Source organism: Tripterygium wilfordii, chromosome 23, assembly GCF_013401445.1.
Source record: "Tripterygium wilfordii isolate XIE 37 chromosome 23, ASM1340144v1, whole genome shotgun sequence".
NCBI classification, from domain to species: domain Eukaryota; kingdom Viridiplantae; phylum Streptophyta; class Magnoliopsida; order Celastrales; family Celastraceae; genus Tripterygium; species Tripterygium wilfordii.
Genome location: NC_052254.1, coordinates 11056823 through 11079956, shown reverse-complemented (window position 1 = coordinate 11079956; position 23134 = coordinate 11056823). Strand labels below are relative to the sequence as shown.

Below are 23134 nucleotides of genomic sequence, written 5' to 3'. Positions count from 1 at the left end.
GGGGATTCATTCTCTACCTTGGAGGTTACCATTGGAACTTAGAGAAGAAGAGGGGTCACCAATGGGTTTCTTCTCTCCTCTTTTATCTTTGCTTTTATGGTTGATATTCATTACTTGATGATGTATCTGGATTCCATGAGTGGCTAGATTCTCTTGCAAGGGTCTTAATGTAACCTAACTTTGATGATTCAATAAACTTGGTTTCCTTATTTCTTAATTTCTATCCCTTATTGATTGTCTATGGGTATGCTTAATGTTTTTGGATGTTTAGTCATGATATAATTGATTTGTTACCTAGATTGAGACCAGAAGAAGATATTTAGAATTTGCTTCTCACCATAGACATCATAGGTTGCATGGACCATAGGAATATAGGGGCATGACCTGTGCAATCGCTACACGGTTAATCCACAAATCTTAATGGATCTTTGTCTCTTGAACCCGAATATTAGGAATAACAAAGGTTAGAGATAGAGACACTTTCGATGTAATCAGGAATGAAGCATTGGAAAGGATAGAGAGATCGATTGTCAATTACGAGTTGGTAAATAAGAAACCAAACGAGTTGAATCAGACAAACGAATGTGAAATTAAGTACCCTACTGATTTTCATACTTAATCTAAACTTGTGTTTGGGTTGTGCTTGTTTTAATTGTTTTAATTAATCACTTTTATTTTATTTGCTTTAGTTTAAAACAAACCAAATGCAAATCAATTCACTTCTTTGTAGTTATAGATTTAATCAAAATTGAATAGAATTGTCTATATATTTTTTATGAGACGATACTTTATTCAATACACTTTATTATTTGTGCGATTGGTGTGTTTGAAAATATTTCACACCAGTCGACAATGAACCTGTGCAATTAAAAAACGCGCGAGTACCAAAATGAGAACATAATAATATATAATATATGTATCGATCCCATTTTCTTCTTAGCTGAAAATAATAACTGGTAGGCAGTAGCAGCAATAGTCCCCTCTATCGTCCGCTTATCGCACGATAAACAAATTACATCCATCGCACTTGGGCGTTCTCTCTGTATATATATCTGGCTTGACCGATGAATAACTCGATCTTAAGAAATTATAGAACCCACCCCCAAATCCATAGGTAAGCGTTGTCTCTTTATACATAGCAAAGGACAGGGTTCCGTGAATTTAACTAAGCTTTTGCTCGCTTGAATCTCCTTGCAGGCCCAGCCCAGTGTGGTGTATAGCTTGACAAACCATCATGAATTTCAGCGAGGGTTCCGACGAGTGGTTGGAAGCGATTATCAACTCTCCTGATGGTAAGGACATTAAGGAATTGTAATTATATATGGATGAGTTGGGTCTATGTTTATAATTATGTCAGATCTCCTAAAACTATACTGTTATGTTGACTCTTTATGTTATGGTCAAGTTACTGGCAATTCCTTATATTGTAGTAGATCTAGATCGGAGCAGAATTCATATACATATATATTGCAGCGAATTTATTGAATTTCAGGTTTTTTGTTTTTCTTGTATGTTTTATTACAAGCAAATTAGGCTGAATTTTTGGATATTGTCCTCCTTCCATATATGTATAATCAGAGACATGAAAAAGGGTGGGTGTCATTTATGTTGTAATTAATAGAAGCTTTGATTTATGTTTGTTGTGGACTAGGAAGCACGGACACTTCTAAAATGACGAAGTGTCCGTGTCGGACACTGCTAGGACACCGACACGCCACCGACACGTGTCTTGACCGTGTCTTATTTTTTTCAATTTTTTAGAGAGTGGACACGGTGAGGACACTCCTGGACACTTTTTTGAGGGAGTACCTATCTAAATCCTCAACTAGAAAACAAGGACAAAAGGGGTAAATTTCTTAGGCTCTTTTATGGTGGGTCAATAGGTGTTCTTAACCTAGGTTCCATTCATGAATGCTCGTGCAAGGAAAAATATGTCATTTATTTTTTACTTTTTTATAATTTTGAAAAAAATACCTAGAAATATATTTAATAAAATCAAGCATTATGCAATTCAAAAATATTTGTTTATCTTAATTTTTATATAGGATATATTATATATATATAGATATATAGATATATATATATATATATACACGTATGCGTGTCCTTGCCGTGTCCGTGTCCTGCAAAATTTGAAATTCCCGTGTCGGAGTGTCCGTGTTGTGTCGTGTCCCGTGTCCTTGTCGGTGCTTCCTAGCAAGCAACTAATCATGATCAAGCTGTTGCAGTGACATCGATTATCAATCAGGCTGGTACTGAAGTAACGGAACATCCTATTAGCCAACATCAAGCAACTGATCATGATCAAGCTACCGTAGTCACATTGATTATCAATCAGGCTGGTATTGGAGAAACCGAACATCCTATTAGCCAACATCGAGCAACTGATCATGATCAAGCTATTGCAGTGACATCGATTATCAATCAGACTGGTACTGGAGAAACGGAACATCCTATTAGCCAACATCAAGCAACTCGTGATGAAGCTGCTGCAGCTGAACCATCAAGAAAAAAAAGCGTAAGAACCCCTCTAAATGATGAACAAAAAAAAATAAACAGAAGAAATGCCGATCAAAGACACCGAGAGAAAGAAAAGGTTATATATATTCCTCTCTTCTGCTTAGTTAATTAAATTTTTTTACTCTTTGCATTTTCTTAGTCAATTATAGTTTATATTTGACATGGTAGAAATGTATGTTAACTAGTTGGCTTGGCGACTAGAACTACACACTACAAATACATTTTTTTTGGATTGATGGTGCAGGCAGACATTCAGAAAACGAGAGAGGATTTGGAAACCGCCAAAAGAAAGTTGGAAGACGCCGAGAGAGAAGTGAAAGAGCTTCGACATGCAAATGAGTCATTGAAGCTGGAAAAGAGAAAAGTGGAGCAACTTCAAAGGGCTAATGACTTATTGACTGAGGAAAAAAAATCAATGGGTCAAGAGTTGCAGAATGCAAACACTCTGAAAGGGCAGCTTCAATCTGAAATTAAAAGATTGCATAAGGTTAGCTAATACTTAAATTAGTTAACTCCCTCCATGACTTGAATCTGCTTTGATAGTATACACGACTATATTGTCTTCACGGGTCAAAAGCCATCTTTGACATATGTATGTACGTATTACAGGACCATGACGAGAAAATGAAAGAGGAGTTGCGAGTTCGCAAGACACAGAATTACAAACGTGAGCATCTTCAATCTGAATTTAAAAGATGGAAAGAGGAGTTGCTAGCTCGCAAGACAGGAAATTACAAACGTAATATGCACAAACGGATTAAGGTTAACTCCCTCAATGAATTGAATCTGCTTTGATAGTATACATGACTACAGTGTCTTCACAGGTCAAAAGGCATCTTTGACATATGGTATGTACATATTGCAGGTCTCTATCAAGAGACAGAGAGAGGAGATGCAAGATATCGGCAGAGAACAGGACCGTATCAGATTCAGAATAAATTTACGGAGTGCAATTGTTAGAGCTATTAGTCTAGTTCACTTGTTTCTCCACTTGCTAGCATTGGCTTGTCTGGACCGTCTGCTCCACCTTTTCTTATCTTCAAGCTTGTAAATACGCATGCAGGACTTGTCTGTGGATGCGTATTTTTGCATCGCATTGTCAATCATGGGGCAATAAGTAATAACTTATTTTTACAGTAGGCATAAGTTTTGCGTCAATTTATCAAAATTTCAGTACTTGTGTTTGCCTTTTAGAGCAAAGGGCAACTAAATACAAGTCATATATATAGGACCAAAATTTACAAGTAAGAAAAAATGTGGCTGGAACAGTACTGCTTTCAATTTCTGTTTTTTGTGCCATGACCACAAGTTCTAATACTGATCTACAAAGAAGATTGTACAGGAAACCACAGCAGCGCTAGTGGCTGATTAATGATTGTGATTGATCAAAAGCAAATCCCAGTAACATCAAATCTTTACTGAATGATTGAGAAATACATTTAACACTCCAGTGTTAGAATCACAAGTGTATCCAAATTGAACACTTTCAGATGAGTTCTGCATTTGATGTCAGAATGACTGTATCCTAACAGGCTACAATTTCTTCTGCTAAGTACTCCTAAAAAGGTTTACAAAAAGAGGAAAATAAGAAAATGAGCCAAAAAAATATAAGTTAATGCTCCTTCTCCAGACCTCTCTCTTCACAATTAAAGAATGGCTTTCCTTCTAATTCAATTTCTTGCAAAGAATACAACCTTCTTTTTTATATGACATCATGCAATGTAAGAAATGAGACCAGGAATCCTTGCTGTTTAAATGAATTATGCAGTATCCATACATGGATCCATCCACCAAACGATTCCAGCAGTAAACACAGGTCAATGCAGACTACAGTTGATCTAAAATGCCATTCGACCGGCAAGCCTGCTTTCTGATATCCTTCTATCTATGGCTGCATCAACCGAGCTCATCTGAAACATTCAACAACAGTGGTGATGATCAGCTGGGAACCATAACTACCAATCACTTGGACATACCATATATTTTAAAGCTTCATCCAACAATGGAGATATACCAAACTTTACGAAAGAAGCTGACCTGGGCCAAAAGTCTTTCACTGTTCGACCGTAAAAATAAATTGCAAGGATGCTACAAATAGCAAAATTCTGTTGGGAATCATCTTGTTCCACTCATACCCCGCAGCTTCCAGTTTAAGCACAGGGTGAGTGAATTACGAAAATTAAAATCCAGATTTCAAGAAGAGCAGATACATACACACTGTTCTTAACTGAGAACAACGCTAGGATGAAGAATCCTCGAGTCCTTCCCAGCAAGCTTGTCAAAATAGTAATAACTAAACTACCAGCATAAAAATATGCATATACCTACTTGAATCTTTTGTCGTCCACACTGTAGGTGGCAATGGCATGCAAACCGGAGCATCCCAGTAAAAAACAAATATCATGCCCATCACTCGATAGCAATGGAAGTCAAAAGTAATCCGATTAATAGACACATACATCACCTCTCACTAACTACTATATCTTATTGAACTAGGGCAAAAATTGGAAATCATACAGAAAAAATACCTCTTTCAAATAGGTAACAATGCTTAAACAACGGCATCTGAAAACATGAAACATAAACCTACCCATCTCGTTAGATGCGCAAGCCAACTCCAAAGGTTAAAGAGGTAGTTTTAACTTACTTGGCTAGTTACATCATGAACCTGATACTTCGCTGACAACATTCTTCTCTCCTCCTAAATGAAGTAACCAAATTATTATAACGGATAAATATTAATAACACTGAGTTCAGACTAACATTGGTGGAAAACTTCATACAAACAACACACCATGGACATCGCCTCATCGTCCCAAACTAAATAGACCTCATTCACAGCTGGCTGGTTTGCAGGAGCTTTGTTTGCTATTACAGGGGGAGGTCCAATGGAAGGTCCACTGGTGTTTGGACCAGATGCATAAGAATGTGAATTGACCACTGTCCCGCCTACAGCAAATATTGTCAAATTAGACAGCAGTTACAACAACTATCCGTAAAACATTCACATGCACCATGAAGCAACCGGTTTGAAAAACAATGAAGTCGCCACCAATTGATTTTTAGGATGCAATTGGACATCCGTTCTGGTCTACGAGAAAAATGGGCAAGGGGGTCTATTGAGCATGGGGAAGGTGTTAGGCACCCCACAACTCCCGAAAACGGTTACCTTTGAATGTTTTCCCATTTGGCTTTGATTTGTTTTTGAAAATCCCATTTTGATGGGTCTTATTGGAAGGTAATGAAAAAAAACCCACTTGGAGTGGTTTGGACAACAAGGTGCACGGGATCATTGGGGCCATTCCCGGCTTGGCCAAGGATTGGAGAAAACACCACTTGGAGTGGGTTTGGATATTTGGGAAGAAGGGACTCTTGAGGACTTGGTTGATGTACCAAAAGGGCCCACAATCAAGGAATATTCAATTTAAGTCTTACTTACAATTATGTTCTTCATGAGAAAAGAAAGAATCTATTTATGGCTCATTGAATGGGTCAAATATCTTTAAACCCACCGTTGAGTCCGTAAATAAATTCTCCTAATCCCTAAAAACACATTTGCTTTCAGGATTCACGAAATCCAAATGTTTTCAATGAATGCCAATGGAACCCCAATATCTTGAAGGCTCTTTGGTATTTAAAGAAAACATAAGGATTCCATAATTTAATCTTGATGTGTTTTATTAATGTTAGACGGCTTGGATTAATCCAATGACTAACGCATTGCATTTATTTTTATGGCATTCAAACAATCCTAACATGCATCTAAGACATGGCATAATGTGAGAAATCAAATGACTAACGCATTGCATTTATTTTCATGACATTCAAACAATCCTAACATGCATCTAAGACATGGCATAATGTGAGAAATCAAAGTCCTAAGCATGCATTCTAATTCAATCATCATTCACAAAATCATCTCCTAATATCTATATGCCTCTAACACCCTAACATATTTATGTATGCATTTCTATTTTTACATCCACTATTTTTTATCCTATTACAAGGCTCACTCTTTACAATTATGTACACAAGAAAAATATAAAATATTATACAACAATTGGGATGTTGCCCACGAGACCCATTGCTCAAATCCGGCCCAAATCCTCTAAGTTGCCCTTCGGCCCATGCGGTCACAAGCCCGATCCAAGCCCAACAAACACAAACACAAGAATGGAGGGTTAAATGGTGCTCAATAATCATAAAAACTCAAATCAAATTAATTCTATATATATATTATAGACATGCATACACAAACACATATATACAAACACAAATAAAATATATATGTACACACCCTGTATATATACACACACACACCACACACATATATATATACACCACACACACATATATATATATATACGCACCTACAGATATATATATACACCATCTGCACACAAATATACACACACCTATTGTACGCACATACCCACACACACACAACATATATATATACACTGTAGACCAAACACATAGATATATACCATAGTATATATACACGTACTGTACGCATATACACACAAATACACATGCCATATATATATATATACACACCTGCACTATATATATACACACACCGTATATACATATATAAACACATATGAACACATATATATAAGCACATATGAACCGGTATATATACAAACACATACATATAGATATCAAAAACCCAGCATATATACATATACATACACACACACACACACATATATATATATATATATATATATATATATATATATATATATATATATATATAAACTTGTATATATACCCAATACATCACAACATTCAAAGAACATATGTTACAGCCGGACCAACATAAGTGAGTAAAAACCTTATTTCAATAGTGAGCAAACAAGGACATAAACCTTCAACAATCAAATCCAAAGAAAGAAAGCCAGATCCAAGGAATCAGAAATAAAGAGATGCAAAGTAGAACTACAGGAACATAAATAGTGAAATGGAACAAGAAGTGTCAAATATGAGTGGATCTATTACCTTCCCGGAAGAACAAAACCGAAAAGAATCAAACTCCTTCTTCTCTTCATTTTCTTCTCTTTCCTTTGGCCTCCCCTTCCCCTCGGCCACCTTCCTCCTTCCCTCTTTTTATTTCTTTTCCTCCTTAAATCCTGCCACTTCTTCTCTCCTCTTCTTTCTTTTTATTTTTTTTCCTCTTTTTTCTCCACTCTCTCACGCCACCTCTCTCTAATTTATTTTTTTCTCTTTCTTTTCTCCTACTCTGCCCCACGTCTCCCCTTTTTTCTTCTTTCTCCCCCTTTTCTTCTTTTCCACCGATTTCACTCCCCTTTTTCTCTTCTTTTCTTTTTTTCCACCACCTTATCATTTTGTTTTATTGTTTTTTTTGTTTCTTCTTTTTTTTGTTTTTTTCTATTTTTTATTTTTGTATTTTGTTTTTGGCCGGACGAAAACCGGTTACTACAGCTGCCCCCCTTTGTATGTCTTTTATGAAGTAAAAGGCGGACAAAGGTGTAGTTAACCGAATTTCGTACGGAAAGGATAAGGAAAGATGCTCGGGATCACTGTAGCCATTCCCGGCTTGGCTGAAAAAGTGCTCAGGATCATTTGTGCACGGGATCATAGGGCCATCCCCGGCTTGGCCAATGCTTGAATGAAATCCCACTTGGAGTGGGTTTTGTAAATTGAAAAAGACAATGTGCACGGGATCATAGGGCCATCCCCGGCTTGGCCAATGCTTGAATGAAATCCCACTTGGAGTGGGTTTTGTAAATTGAAAAAGACAATGTGCACGGGATCATAGGGCCATCCCCGGCTTGGCCAATGCTTGAATGAAATCCCACTTGGAGTGTGTTTTTGTAAATTGAAAAAGACAATGTGCACGGGATCATAGGGCCATCCCCGGCTTGGCCAATGCTTGAATGAAATCCCACTTGGAGTGGGTTTTTGTGAATTGAAAAAGACAATGTGCACGGGATCATAGGGCCATCCCCGGCTTGGCCAATGCTTGAATGAAATCCCACTTGGAGCGGGCTTTGTAAATTGAAAAAGACAATGTGCACGGGATCATAGGGCCATCCCCGGCTTGGCCAATGCTTTTTTGTTTGAGAAAAATTGCTCGGGATCACTGGAGCCATTCCCGACTTGGCTGAAAAAGGATTTTTTGCTTTTGTTTGTTCTTTTTGTTTTTTATTTTTTGTTTTTTTTTTTTTTTTTGAGAAAGGTATTCGGGAGTTTTTGTAATCTCACCTTGGCAGAAAGATGTTTCAAGCAGATGATATGCTTTGATTTGAGGAGGATGACTACGTCCAAGCTGTATCTTCTGCATAAACCTGCCATAATACAAAAAGGACAAACCATATGCAAAAATGATGCATGTAATGACCTACTTTGCTCAAATATGAATGTCTCATTAATGAGTGAATGCATGCTCTCTTAAGGTTGTGCCCTCCTCAGTCACGCGTACAGTTGCGAATTGCTAGAACAAATCTGCTTCTTTGTAGGGTTTGACCTTCTGATTCTGGATTTTCGATGCATCTTCTCTATACTGATTAGCAAAAGCCTTCGCTCATTCCCAAACCCAACTCTTCAGCTATCTTTCTTCCTTCTCTTTGCTTATTTGCACGTGTGCCCACTTTTGAGTTCAATGCTGCCATTTCATCTGGGTTTATTTTTTCATTTGGTTGTGCGTGTCATATGATTATGATCTTCCCTTTCCTGCTAATGCTTACCTCGGCTTCAAGTCTTTTATTCAAATCCTTTCCAGATTAGGATGCCAAAATCTAATCAAATTCCTGTCAAAAGTAATGTCCTAATGCATTCTTCATATTTTCTGTCAAAACTTTGTCAGTGATAAATTCAATAGTATAGCCATGCATGTCAATTACTGAATGCAAATGATAAACCTTTTGGAATATGGATTGAGAATGGAATTGGGTATGGAAAAAGATGTCACAAGTGACCAGGCTACAGAAATGAGTTTCTTCACCATTTTTATTGAAAAGGATGGGTGCCAATTGACAAAGATATGTACAAGAATGTAGTGAAATCAAAGGAAGATAGGACAAACCATGTAAATGCCAAGATGAAATATGTAATAATTCAAAGATTCCACCAAAACTGCCCCAGTTTTGGTGTGCACCCAATTAACAATGATCAAATCTGACTCGTCTGAGATTGTCTCTGAGTCCTCCTTTTCTGCCAACAAACTTCTCACTCTGTTTAATGAACAAACCAATGATAGCATAAAGAGCATCCCAAAAACTGCCCCAGTTTTGGGTGCGTGCTCAAATAACTGTCATCTGATCAGGCAACTACGAAGCCGATTTTGTACTCCGCACCAATGTCCATGCAAGACAAGTTAACAACCAACAGACTCATGTCTCAACCTCCTTTCTTCAAACAATCTTCAACCGAAATTTGCAGCCATAATTAAAGTACCCGTAAGGGTTTTCACTTCAATAAAATTTCTTATTGTCCCTAATTTTTGCCTAGAGCGCCCTTTCAGGTTTTCACTCTAGCGGGATTTTTTTTTTGCCTAGAGCGCCCTTTTCGGGTTTTCACTCTAGCGGTTTTTTTTTTTTTTTTTTTTTTTGTCCCTAATTTTTGCCTAGAGCGCCTTTTCGGGTTTTCACTCTAGCGGGATTTTTTTTTTACGCATAATACCGCCTGAGAACATCGACATTTACTGGGTGAGGCAAATCATCTCCGTCCATCTTTGTCAAAATTTTGCTCCACCAGAGAATGCTTTCTTCACCACATATGGTCCCTCGTAGGTAGGAGTCCATTTCCCACGGTGATCTTTTTGAGGTGGCTGAATCATCTTTAGCACTAAATCCCCTTCTCTGAAACAACGAGGACGCACCTTCCTGCGATGTGCTCTTATCATTCGTCTTTGATAAAGTTGTCCTCTACAAAGTGCCCCTAATCTGGCGATATCTCAAATTCATCTTCAGTGTCGGAATCAGATTCAACATTGTTAATGGGTGCCCCAAAATCTGGTTCATTCGGTTCATCTTTTTTATTATCATCAATTTCAGTCCTGTTAAAATGGAATGTGTGAGATTTGGATTTTTTAGAAGTGATGTGTGAAATGAAATGAATAGATGTGAGAATTATGAGCAACGATTTTTGTGTATGATAAGCATATCAGAATCATCAGGAACATGAGAACATGCAAAGGCCTTACTATGCGAATTCATCAAAAGATAAAGTAAAGACATGCTCATTACAAAAACCCAATCAGTGGCCATGAGCTGGGTCACAGATCATAGTGCACATGGATATTACTCTTGAAGGCTGTTGATAGAGACTGGCAATTCAAAACTGGTCCAGTTGTTGAGCTTAAAACCTGAAGGACATGGCAAGGCTTAACAGCAAAGTTTTGATCATTCCCCATAATAGCAACATGGAATTCCTCAAACTGCTCACATAACTCCCCAAAATTTCTGACTGTTGGATTGCTATGTTTTCACTTCCGTATCATATCCATGACTGCTACCAACATGTGCTCCAGCCTGTGCTGTCCATCTTCTAGTGTTTGTAGCCCCATCTCTAGCCGGGCTATCGCTGCACGCATGCGATCTGATTGTGGAGATGCTGCAATTACTGATGAGGAATCACCAGGTGGTGATGCTGAGGGACACTCTTGGGTCTGCTTCTTTCCAGCAGAAGTTGTTTTCAAATGGTTGATGCTCTGAAGCCATGTCCTTCTTTCTAGCATGGTGACCTGATATCCCAAAGATGCTTGAGGCCGAGGAGGTCGAATGCTTTTGAACAAAAGCAATCTTGTGATAAGCCGTGGGAAAAATAACTTCCCTGCCTTTGTTGGCTTCCTCTCGACAAAATCCTTGGCTTTGAAGATAATGGCCAGATAGATCTTCCCAATATCAAACCACTGCCCTTTATACATAGAGTATAAGACTGACAAGAATGTTCCTCGTCGTTCTTGCTCATGGCTAATAGGGCACAGATTTTTCCTGACAGCATCATCCAGCAACCACATCTTTGAAGGCAAGTAAGCACGACGTGTAGCGTTGTTGTGCCTATTCTTTTTTCCTCCACACATATCATCAACAATTTTCTGCTTTGACGCACAGATCGGTTGTCGAGATCCAGTGGGCTTATCATCTACTGGTGGATATCCCAAGCAGCAACACAGATCTGCTGTCGTGAATTGAACTTTTATACCACCTAGAATGACCTGATAAACCAATTGATTCCTAGTCCGCTCACTTCGTGGTAGCTCGATGAGAGTGTGATAGAAGGAGCGAACGATCTGAGGATACACCAGTAAGTCATTTTCTGGATCTGGGTCTACTAGAAACAGCAAGGAATGCTCCCTCAAGTAGCGCATCGCCCATTTGTTGAGTGCTTCTCGCTGTACCGTTTCGTCGATTCTACATTCAGGAATAATTTCAGCTTTGTTGAACAACGCAAGCCTGGACTGTAATCTTGAGGCGATGGTGCGCGTGCGTCTCGGCATAGCTCTTGATCTTTGTGAGAGAACACACTTTTGTCAGGAATGATTGAGATGAAGATGGAGATGGAGATGGTGATGAAGATAGCTCAGAGAGAAAACACGCTTTTGCAATTGAGATGGAGATGAAGACGGAAATGGCTCTGCATATACGAAGACATTTGCGGTGCCTGTCACATCAGTACTTACTTTACTGTCACCATCCACTGTTATTTTCCCGCTTGAGGACAACTCTTTTCTTCCTTCTTTTTTTCAACTAGATGATAATAAAAAACAAAACTATCACACTCAACTATTCATTTCCCGCTTGAGGACAAACTTTTTTTTTTTTTTTTTTTCTTCAAATAGATAATAATAAAAACAAAACTGTCACACTCAACTATTCATTTCCCGACAAACTTTTTCTTTCTTTTTTTTTTTTTTTTTTTTTTTCAAATAGATAATAATAAAAACAAAACTGTCACACTCAACTATTCATTTCCCGACAAACTTTTTTTTTTTTTTTTTTTCTCTTTTCTTTTTTTTTTTCAACTCAAATAAAAATAAAATAGAATAATAAAAAAAACTTTCGCACTCCCCGAGAAATTATGAATATTTGCACAATGAGACAGGGTACATAACGGACGGTCAAGACCTAATCCAAGTGGGATCTTTTAAACCGTCTGATAGGAGATTTCAACAGTGGTAGAGAACACGGCTCTAATGGTGATGATGGTAGTGACGGAGAATCTGACAGCTATGGGGGCGGAGAGCTGAGAGTAGAAGATGACAGTGATGATGAACATAGATCACAAGTCTCTGGAAGCTCTCTCTTGTTGTTGATGCATCCCTCTTGGTTTCCGTCTTTGGTCATGTAATCTTTCAAGCGCTTCATATCTGACAACTTCACTGGCTTTACAATAGATTCCTCTGCTCCTCCTCCCAAGCATCTGTCAATTCGAGCCACTACGGTCTCAGATGACATGATTACTCTCAAATGACATGATTAACACCGGAATCTCTCTCAAGGCAAACGATCCCTTGATTTTCTTCAACAACTCATATCTTGTCACTCCAGGCATACAGTAGTTGGTGATGATCAGATCCACCTTCAAACTATCAAACCCAACAGAACAATTATTCTCCTCGTTTAAACCCAGAAACTGAAGTACTCTTATTCCACTATCCACCGCAGTCACTTTACAGGAAGTAATCTTGAGCAAACTATTCTATCAACAAGGCTGTCATCGATAGCCAAAACATGAATCTCTTCAGAATCAGACAAAGAATGATCCATTCCAACCCCATCAACAAGAAAATTAAGAGTCAATTTCCTCAAAAACTGCACCAGTATTTTTTTGCTGTTCATTTTTCATTGTTTGAGCAATGCACAACTGTAATCTTGTGTAATAAGGATGGCAATGACATGAGTGAAATGGTTTCTTTTTTTTTTCTTTTTTTTTTTTTTCATGCATGACTATGAACTTATTAGTTTGTCAAAATGCAAAAAATGTGTGTAGTGAATGCATGGTAGTATTAAAAGAACGAGTGTAAGATGTGTATAAACATGTATGAGTGATAAACAATCATGCAAGTATATATGGACATGTATGGATGATTAACAGATGTACAAGTACATATGGACAAGTATGGATAATTAGCAGATGTACAAGTATATATGGGCATATATGAGTATTCAAGTATATATGGACATGTATGGGCCATTATGTTTGTGCGTGATCATAACCTAGGCTAACATATATGACAAATGTATAAAGGATGTACATGTATGGTTTGATGAATATATACATACAGGTATGTATCAAATACATATAAACATGTAAATGAGGAATAAAGGTACATGGTATTTAAATGTACAGGAAATAAATAGAGTTAAGGATAGGAGAATCCCCCATTGTTCCTAACAAAATCAGGTTCCTACCAATTTCTGAAGGTCTCGAACCGGATCTAGGGTTATGTAATGTGCATTTGGGTGGCATATCTAACTATAACGCGGCTACGCGAGAGGCCACTGGATCAGGTTAGTTCACACCCCATATCTGGAAGTGGAACCCATCCCCCAATATCTTGAAGGGACGTCAATCCAGGAGGATGTCTTTCCTTGCTTACGTGAGGACAAAATCCATCAAAAGCAAAGATCAACCCTCACTAATCACTAGTAGGACCCAGTTTTTATGGGCCATTTGTGTGCATGTGAATAGTGATGTGTGTGCGGGGGAATCATACCATATCCTCAATAAACACTCAAATTTCATGAAAACAAAAACCTGTCATTTTATCTACAATCATGAACAAACACATTAGATTCCTCAAAATGTTGGAAAAAATATGTTCAACAAAATAAACAAATCAACCAAATAGGAAAACACCGAGACAACAAGGCCCGACCCCTTTGGTACAATAACCATGTCCCCAGTGAAGTCGCCAGCTGAAGCAACCGGTTTGAAAAACAATGAAGTCGCCACCAATTGATTTTTAGGATGCAATTGGACATCCGTTCTGGTCTACGAGAAAAATGGGCAAGGGGGTCTATTGAGCATGGGGAAGGTGTTAGGCACCCCACAACTCCCGAAAACGGTTACCTTTGAATGTTTTCCCATTTGGCTTTGATTTGTTTTTGAAAATCCCATTTTGATGGGTCTTATTGGAAGGTAATGAAAAAAAACCCACTTGGAGTGGTTTGGACAACAAGGTGCACGGGATCATTGGGGCCATTCCCGGCTTGGCCAAGGATTGGAGAAAACACCACTTGGAGTGGGTTTGGATATTTGGGAAGAAGGGACTCTTGAGGACTTGGTTGATGTACCAAAAGGGCCCACAATCAAGGAATATTCAATTTAAGTCTTACTTACAATTATGTTCTTCATGAGAAAAGAAAGAATCTATTTATGGCTCATTGAATGGGTCAAATATCTTTAAACCCACCGTTGAGTCCGTAAATAAATTCTCCTAATCCCTAAAAACACATTTGCTTTCAGGATTCACGAAATCCAAATGTTTTCAATGAATGCCAATGGAACCCCAATATCTTGAAGGCTCTTTGGTATTTAAAGAAAACATAAGGATTCCATAATTTAATCTTGATGTGTTTTATTAATGTTAGACGGCTTGGATTAATCCAATGACTAACGCATTGCATTTATTTTTATGGCATTCAAACAATCCTAACATGCATCTAAGACATGGCATAATGTGAGAAATCAAATGACTAACGCATTGCATTTATTTTCATGACATTCAAACAATCCTAACATGCATCTAAGACATGGCATAATGTGAGAAATCAAAGTCCTAAGCATGCATTCTAATTCAATCATCATTCACAAAATCATCTCCTAATATCTATATGCCTCTAACACCCTAACATATTTATGTATGCATTTCTATTTTTACATCCACTATTTTTTATCCTATTACAAGGCTCACTCTTTACAATTATGTACACAAGAAAAATATAAAATATTATACAACAATTGGGATGTTGCCCACGAGACCCATTGCTCAAATCCGGCCCAAATCCTCTAAGTTGCCCTTCGGCCCATGCGGTCACAAGCCCGATCCAAGCCCAACAAACACAAACACAAGAATGGAGGGTTAAATGGTGCTCAATAATCATAAAAACTCAAATCAAATTAATTCTATATATATATTATAGACATGCATACACAAACACATATATACAAACACAAATAAAATATATATGTACACACCCTGTATATATACACACACACACCACACACATATATATATACACCACACACACATATATATATATATACGCACCTACAGATATATATATACACCATCTGCACACAAATATACACACACCTATTGTACGCACATACCCACACACACACAACATATATATATACACTGTAGACCAAACACATAGATATATACCATAGTATATATACACGTACTGTACGCATATACACACAAATACACATGTCATATATATATATATACACACCTGCACTATATATATACACACACCGTATATACATATATAAACACATATGAACACATATATATAAGCACATATGAACCGGTATATATACAAACACATACATATAGATATCAAAAACCCAGCATATATACATATACATACACACACACACACACATATATATAAACTTGTATATATACCCAATACATCACAACATTCAAAGAACATATGTTACAGCCGGACCAACATAAGTGAGTAAAAACCTTATTTCAATAGTGAGCAAACAAGGACATAAACCTTCAACAATCAAATCCAAAGAAAGAAAGCCAGATCCAAGGAATCAGAAATAAAGAGATGCAAAGTAGAACTACAGGAACATAAATAGTGAAATGGAACAAGAAGTGTCAAATATGAGTGGATCTATTACCTTCCCGGAAGAACAAAACCGAAAAGAATCAAACTCCTTCTTCTCTTCCTTTTCTTCTCTTTCCTTTGGCCTCCCCTTCCCCTCGGCCACCTTCCTCCTTCCCTCTTTTTATTTCTTTTCCTCCTTAAATCCTGCCACTTCTTCTCTCCTCTTCTTTCTTTTTATTTTTTTTCCTCTTTTTTCTCCACTCTCTCACGCCACCTCTCTCTAATTTATTTTTTTCTCTTTCTTTTCTCCTACTCTGCCCCACGTCTCCCCTTTTTTCTTCTTTCTCCCCCTTTTCTTCTTTTCCACCGATTTCACTCCCCTTTTTCTCTTCTTTTCTTTTTTTCCACCACCTTATCATTTTGTTTTATTGTTTTTTTTGTTTCTTCTTTTTTTTGTTTTTTTCTATTTTTTATTTTTGTATTTTGTTTTTGGCCGGACGAAAACCGGTTACTACACACCACAAAAATGAAAATAATGAATTATCAACAAACTCATGGATTCGCAATCACCGCTAGGCAAAATGATTGTAACTGCAAAGATTATCCCCATTAAAGGCAAATGCCCCCTTCCCTGCTCGATTCCCCAAGAACCCAAAAACAAAACAGAATGAAAAAGAAGAACTTAAGCACGGCATAACTAAGACATGGATAGCCCCTGCGATTAGTCTCGCATGCGCATGCTAAAGTCGAATGCCCCCGCCCGCAGGCAAAGCCAGATTTCCCAAAAAACGCTAGGGAAAGAATCACTTGAGCAAGGGAGAACTAACAAATGACAATGCACAAAGTCTCTAGCCAACAGATGGATACAATATAGAGAGAGTAGATTATTCTAATCAGAGCACTCCCACAGCAGATGTAACCATATTTCAGCGCCAAATGCAACTCCAAAACATACTTAAAAAAGAATTCCAACCCAATTTTTGAAGCTAATTTTTTTAGTAAATTTCAAATTTTAAAACAATTAAAAGTAAAATCTTAAAATATCCTTCTCTTGTGTAATCAAACATTATAAAAATTTCAGCAAAATACATTAGGAAAAATCACTTCATCACAGTAAAGTGCAATCAAACCTGAAAAGCTTGGACCATTGATGCTGCTTGTCATCTGGGAGTTTGCTCCAGCATGTGCATTAGTTGACGGATTAACTTCTGTTGCAGCAATTGGTGAAGTATTTGTTGAAGCCAAAGAAGCAGGAAAAGGTAGACTTTGCGTCGCTAAATTGCTACTAACAACCGGGAACAAAGGTTGCGATACAGGAACAGGTGGCATGGAAACTGGCAGTCCAGGGGGGGCTACTTGTGAAGGTTGCAGAGAAGGTGATAAAGATGTAGGAAGAGGAGGCCTCACGTTTCGCACAGGAAACAATGGCTGCTGAGCATATCCCAGTGGGGCAACTGAAAGTGCTGGATATTGTGGGAACCAAGTCTGTGGACGAGGAGGAACTGGCCAACCAGTAGGAGGCATGGGTACTGCACCGTTGTAACTGTGACCAAGCAATAAAAATGCAATGAGCCCTTGTGAATGATTAAAAAAGAAATTATCAAGGAGGGAGACTAAGGGGGTAACACTCTTTTACAGAAAAGAATATGATAGAGAATCTATAACATTCAACATTATATTATTTATAATTACCTTACCAGTATGCCAGAAACAAAACACAGACAACCGTATATAAACGTGATAACAAAAAGGAAATGGAAGAAACAAACTAGAGTTCCTATTCCCAAACACCTAACAGCACCACGTGTGAAAAAGAACATAATTTGACAGAAACTTACACTGGCGGTATCACCCTTACATTTGGTGCACGGGGATATGCACCACCTAATTGTCCAGGAACTACACCCCCAACATGCTGAGTTGTTGGAACCTCCGTTTTCGCTGCTTTTGCTGGACCTTCTTCTTCTGCAAAGATTTACAATTGTAGGGAAATAAATATGACTACCAATGCAGCAAGTCCCAAGATAAACCATACACCAAATTACATCACAAACAACACAATTCTTCTTGAGAGGGTTTCAAGTTCAAGACAGTAATTCAAAAACAAGTGTTCAAGTTAAGAACTACACAAATCATAAGGTTACAAAAAACCTGGTTTGTCGCATTCGTGAGAATTAGATACTCTCACTCGAAAAGATCTCTAGATAGAAAATAAATGAATCTAACCACAGCACACAAAAAAATCCACAATCGATCCAGACAATATAGAAAGTAACTGATTAGTTGATAAATTTCCAACCCACCTTCTTCTCCATAGTGAGCAGCCAAGACATCTTGAGGAATTCCTTGCATTCCATATATATCAATTTCAGTTGATTCTCTGCCAGGTTTTGCATTTGGAACCCTGATAAAAAAGATCCGTAATGCAAACCAGCACATCATGTCTGATGCCATACATTAGCAAAAATTTAGACATTACAGTTCTGCTCATTCATAACTATCACTGAAAATAAAAAAGCCAATAAGCCAAAGAACAGGTAAAACAGAAGGCTTCAGATATTCTTATACTTCTTCATCCTTCAACTTTCATAAAATCAACCCCATCGTCGACTAAATTTCCTCACTGAACCGTGTAATTACCCCATGGAATGATCATGTAGTGAACCATCCCTAGGATTTAACAGCCCGTGTTACACACCTTTCAATAAAACCACTCACCAATCAATATAGTATCTACACTAAATAGCTAATCTTTGTAAATTTAAAGTTAATACAATTCCCGTTTGCAATTTACCTCAAATAGCCATGCCCATAAGCCAACGAAGACTAAATCAAGCACAAAAAACGATGTAGAATTAAATATAGACAATTATGTATGCGAAAGCACAGCAAAGATTATGGTTTTAGAGAGAACAGAAAGGAAACTTCAGAGATGAGATAAGACGACTCGAGAATGAAGATAGTAGCTCTATTTGGGCTATAGTTTTGGGCGGGCCTAGCCTATCATCTTAAACCATTACAAAACTGGGCTCTAAATGAGCAAGCTAATGGGCTTAGTATCGTCGCGTGGAACTTCAATGAACAAATGGGCTTAGTTTGACTTCAACTTTTACAGATTGGGCCTTAGTGAAGCAGCCCATTTTTCAGCCCACCCATACCCTCAATCAAAGCCCGCTTATGACAAAATTGGCGAGACTACTGAGGCCTACCAGTACCAGCCTCGGATGCATCAGCAAAACTATGCAAATTGAGATTTAATTTTCAAAAACGTGTTAATCCCTTCCTATCAATCATTTTCCAAGGTCATCTTCTCAATAGTTGATGGAAGAGGAAGAGATGTTGAAAGAAAACATGGCGAAAAATCATCCTCTACTTATTATGATAGTAGGATTGGCTAGTCTGATAACTATTCATGTTTATGGAGAGAATTCTCAAGAGGGTCTGTCTCTTGATGGTCATTACAGTGAACAAATGCAAAAAATGCTAGCTTTAAAGGCCTCTTTCATGCGTCCCTCAATCTCTCTTTCCCCAAACTTCGCTCCACCATCATTACAGGTTATTAATCCTGCTCCTCATTTCTTGACTTTTCTTCAAGTATGTTAGATGTTTTTGATAGTTTTGTAATGATCAGGGTTGTGATGATGATGATGATGAAGGCTCCAAGTAGTCCGCGTTTATATCGCGTCACATCATATAGAGCAGATCCTACAGGGAAAACAGACAACACTGAAGCACTTATGAAAGCAATAGCAGCCGCGTTTGGCGGTCCAAGGGAAGGGTTCTTGATGGAAGGGATCAATAATCTTGGAGGTGCACATATCAATCTTGAAGGTGGAAATTACATGATCACAAGCCCCTCCGAATGCCAAAGATCGGAGTTGGAAACTTTGTTGTATGTATGATCACAATTGAATTGCTCAAGATGAACTTTACACATTTATTTTCTTAAAAGCAGAGAAGGTCTCAAGTCTCAACAACCTTCTTCTTTCAGATTTCATGCTGGTTTCTTCTCATTTTTGTTCTTGATCTTTATGAACAGATATATGGAGGGACAATAAGCGCATCGGATGATTTTCCCAAAAATGGGTATCTGATTGATTTATCAGCTTCATCAGCTGGCCAAAATGAAGAAACCAAAGCCAGCAATGACACTGATGAAAACCTTTCCTCTTTCCAATCACCCTATCACTATGAGTATGTAACCTTCAGAGACCTAATGTTGGATTGTAACCACAGAAGTGGAGGCATTAGTGTCATAAAATCACTTAGAACTAGCATAGAGAACTGTTACATTGTCCATTTCAGTTCCGATGGAATTTTAGTCCAAGGAGGTCATGAAACCTCCATTAGAAACTCCTTCATCGGCCAACACATCACCGTTGGTAAAGATCCTGGCGAAAAACACTTCTCTGGCACCGGGATTAACTTAATGGGAAACGACAATGGAGTCACAGATGTGGTGATATTTTCTGCTGATATTGGTATACAGATTCCTGGGCAGGCTAACTCACTGTCTGGTGTGCATTGCTACAATAAGGCAACAGGGTTTGGTGGTACTGGTATTTATCTGAAGGTGCCTCGTGTGACACAAACCCGGATTGTAGATTGTTATATGGACTACACTGGTATTGTCGTGGAAGATCCGGTTCAACTCCATATCTCTAGCAGCTTTTTTCTTGGGAATGCATTCATTAAGCTGAAATCAACAAAAGGTGTCGCAAGTGGTGTCAATATTGTCCACAACATGTTTTCTGGCGACAATGGAGGGACTGATATCGTTCAATTAGATGAATCGATAGCAACCTTGGAGCACATTGATCAAGTTGTGGTTGATAGGAATAATGTGAGGGAGATGAAAATGAAATCAACTCTTGCTAGAGGTTCACTACATGCGAATGGGAATTCATGGACCATTGATTTTAGTCCAGTTCTGTTATTTCCTAACCTTATTAAGCATGTTCAGTACACATTTAGCACAACTGGCAGCGGCTTGTTCCCTAATCATGCCTTGCGGAGTGTGTCTAAAAATCGCGTTGTGATTGAGTCAGATGTGAAGGTACCTGCAACTGTTTTTGTTACTGTTGACCAGGTGTGTGGCAAGTAGATGATTAGCTTGAGTGATAGATACTTTGACAATTACAGAGCTGAATCTGGGATTGTGTATAGAGTTGATTCTTAGACCTGTGGTCTTTTACTGAAACATTCAGTCCACCAACGTAGTAAACATTTTCAGCACTCATATCTGATACAAGGGACTCCTCTTGGTTCTGCTGTTCTTGTAGCAACTAGTGCTGTATAGCATGATAAGAGAGTAAAAAAGAACTTGGATTCTTCTGCTGCACAATAGATCTTTTGTTTGCAATGAAATGAAAGGATCGATACACAATTAATGGTTTAATACATGGGCATGTTAACCATTAGATGTACCAATCACCAGTAGTTCGATGTATCAACGGAAACCAGACAATTCAAAACGAACAATATTGTTGGTGTGTATAGGGGTGCGGATTTACAACATATCCTACCCCTTTTTAAGAAGTTTATTTTTTTTAAGAAGTTTATTTCAATGGCAGCCGCGTGACAGTCGTGCATAAACAAATTTGATTCCCAATTCAACAAAGGTTGGCAAAAGCAAGCTGACTGGATCAACATCATATGCGAAACAATCAAACCACCCGGAGAAAGTTCTGGTTATCATCACCAACATATACATATGTGTGTCTATATATATATATGTCGTTTTCGTTGACTCCTCCCAACCAACAGTAATTCCGCACGTGCAAAAAATGAGGACCCTAATGTATACATTACTTTATTAGATACATATGTGATATCATCGCAATATTTATTTATTAATTTTAATGGTCAATAATTGAGTTGATGGTATATCCTACGGCTTCAAACACCCCCACTTGGTATATGCTAGGCTATCGGGCCCCACACCAAGTCCTGCAAGCACGAAGTTTGGTACAAAAGAAAGAAGGGCATTCTCGTGTTTGGAAGAACGTGTATTGATTTATGAAAGTTTTGAATTCTTAAATGGATGACATTTATTTAAACAAAAGTAAAAGCTAATTCCGTGTTTATCTTTAACCCTTCTCGTGACCTCTTTCGTCTTCTCTTGTCCTTTTAATTATCTATAATAATATCAGATAAGTTTGTCATAAATTCCGATCGTCATAGTCACGTATACAAAAGTTTTCTATCTAAAGAAAAGATAAATTAGGTCAAAATTCAATACGTTATCACAATAATTTACTCCCAATAAAAAATTGAACTTGGAGTCTTTTGAAACCATACATATATTGTAATAATTCTGAGTTTTCATTGTCTCCCCCTAAAAGGCCTTATTAGGGGGAGGAGAGGCTTGCACTTATATACTGATCTTTATCAGTCAATCCAAATGATGTGGGATAGCACAGAAGTCACAACATCCCCCGCACGTGTGAGGGGACATACCGTTCACTCTACACGTGGAGGTAAGTGCGCCCCATCTAGACTCTAGATTCGCTCCGATACCATATAATAATTATGGACCCCCATTATCTCTCCCCTAAAAGGCTTTATAAGGGGGAGGAGAGGCTTGTACTTATATACTGGCCTTTGCCAATCAATCCAAACGATATGGGATAACACAGAAGTCACAACACATATAAAAGGTGAATAATTAATAAAATAACAAAATATTGTGACTTTATAAAGAGGGACTACGAAATCTTGATATGACAAATTGATGTATTTGTGTTGACCTAATTAGATACTATATGATCAAAATCGTGATCAGATACATCAATCTATTCCAAATCGTGATCACTTACATCACCAAGTTAAAAAAAACAAATGGGATATAAGTT

At 37.9% G+C, this 23134-nt stretch overlaps 2 protein-coding genes and 2 pseudogenes across 9 annotated transcripts; 2 read left to right on the top strand and 2 right to left on the bottom strand.

Moving 5' to 3' along the window:
- Nucleotides 1-924: 924 nt before the first annotated feature.
- LOC119993326 (chromatin assembly factor 1 subunit A-like) lies at nt 925-3819 on the top strand. Of its 3 annotated transcripts, XM_038840405.1 has the most exons (7): nt 925-1114; nt 1198-1292; nt 2229-2596; nt 2765-3007; nt 3130-3282; nt 3386-3604; nt 3658-3819. In XM_038840405.1, the coding sequence occupies exons 2-6, from the start codon at nt 1235-1237 to the stop codon at nt 3569-3571; spliced, it is 1008 nt and encodes a 335-aa protein (XP_038696333.1). In that variant the 5' UTR covers nt 925-1114; nt 1198-1234; the 3' UTR covers nt 3572-3604; nt 3658-3819. The 3 variants fall into 3 exon arrangements, with proteins under 3 accessions (XP_038696333.1, XP_038696334.1, XP_038696332.1); XM_038840406.1 differs by having other exon boundaries at nt 2229-2518; nt 3386-3788; XM_038840404.1 differs by having other exon boundaries at nt 3386-3788.
- Nucleotides 3820-4029: 210 nt separating this feature from the next.
- LOC119993327 (protein SUPPRESSOR OF FRI 4-like) lies at nt 4030-19228 on the bottom strand. 6 transcript variants are annotated; one of them, XM_038840409.1, is made up of 7 exons: nt 18849-19228; nt 18584-18684; nt 18119-18245; nt 17411-17823; nt 5315-5469; nt 5168-5221; nt 4030-4430 (listed from the first exon to the last, which is right to left on the bottom strand). In XM_038840409.1, the coding sequence occupies exons 1-7, from the start codon at nt 18854-18856 to the stop codon at nt 4359-4361; spliced, it is 930 nt and encodes a 309-aa protein (XP_038696337.1). In that variant the 5' UTR covers nt 18857-19228; the 3' UTR covers nt 4030-4358. The 6 variants fall into 6 exon arrangements, with proteins under 6 accessions (XP_038696337.1, XP_038696336.1, XP_038696338.1 ...); XM_038840408.1 differs by having other exon boundaries at nt 18584-18950; nt 19075-19225; XM_038840410.1 differs by having other exon boundaries at nt 19075-19224.
- LOC119993328 lies at nt 12498-13259 on the bottom strand (annotated as a pseudogene).
- Nucleotides 19229-19601: 373 nt separating the features above from the next.
- Nucleotides 19602-21628, top strand: LOC119992806 (annotated as a pseudogene).
- The last annotated feature ends 1506 nt before the right edge of the window (nt 21629-23134 follow it).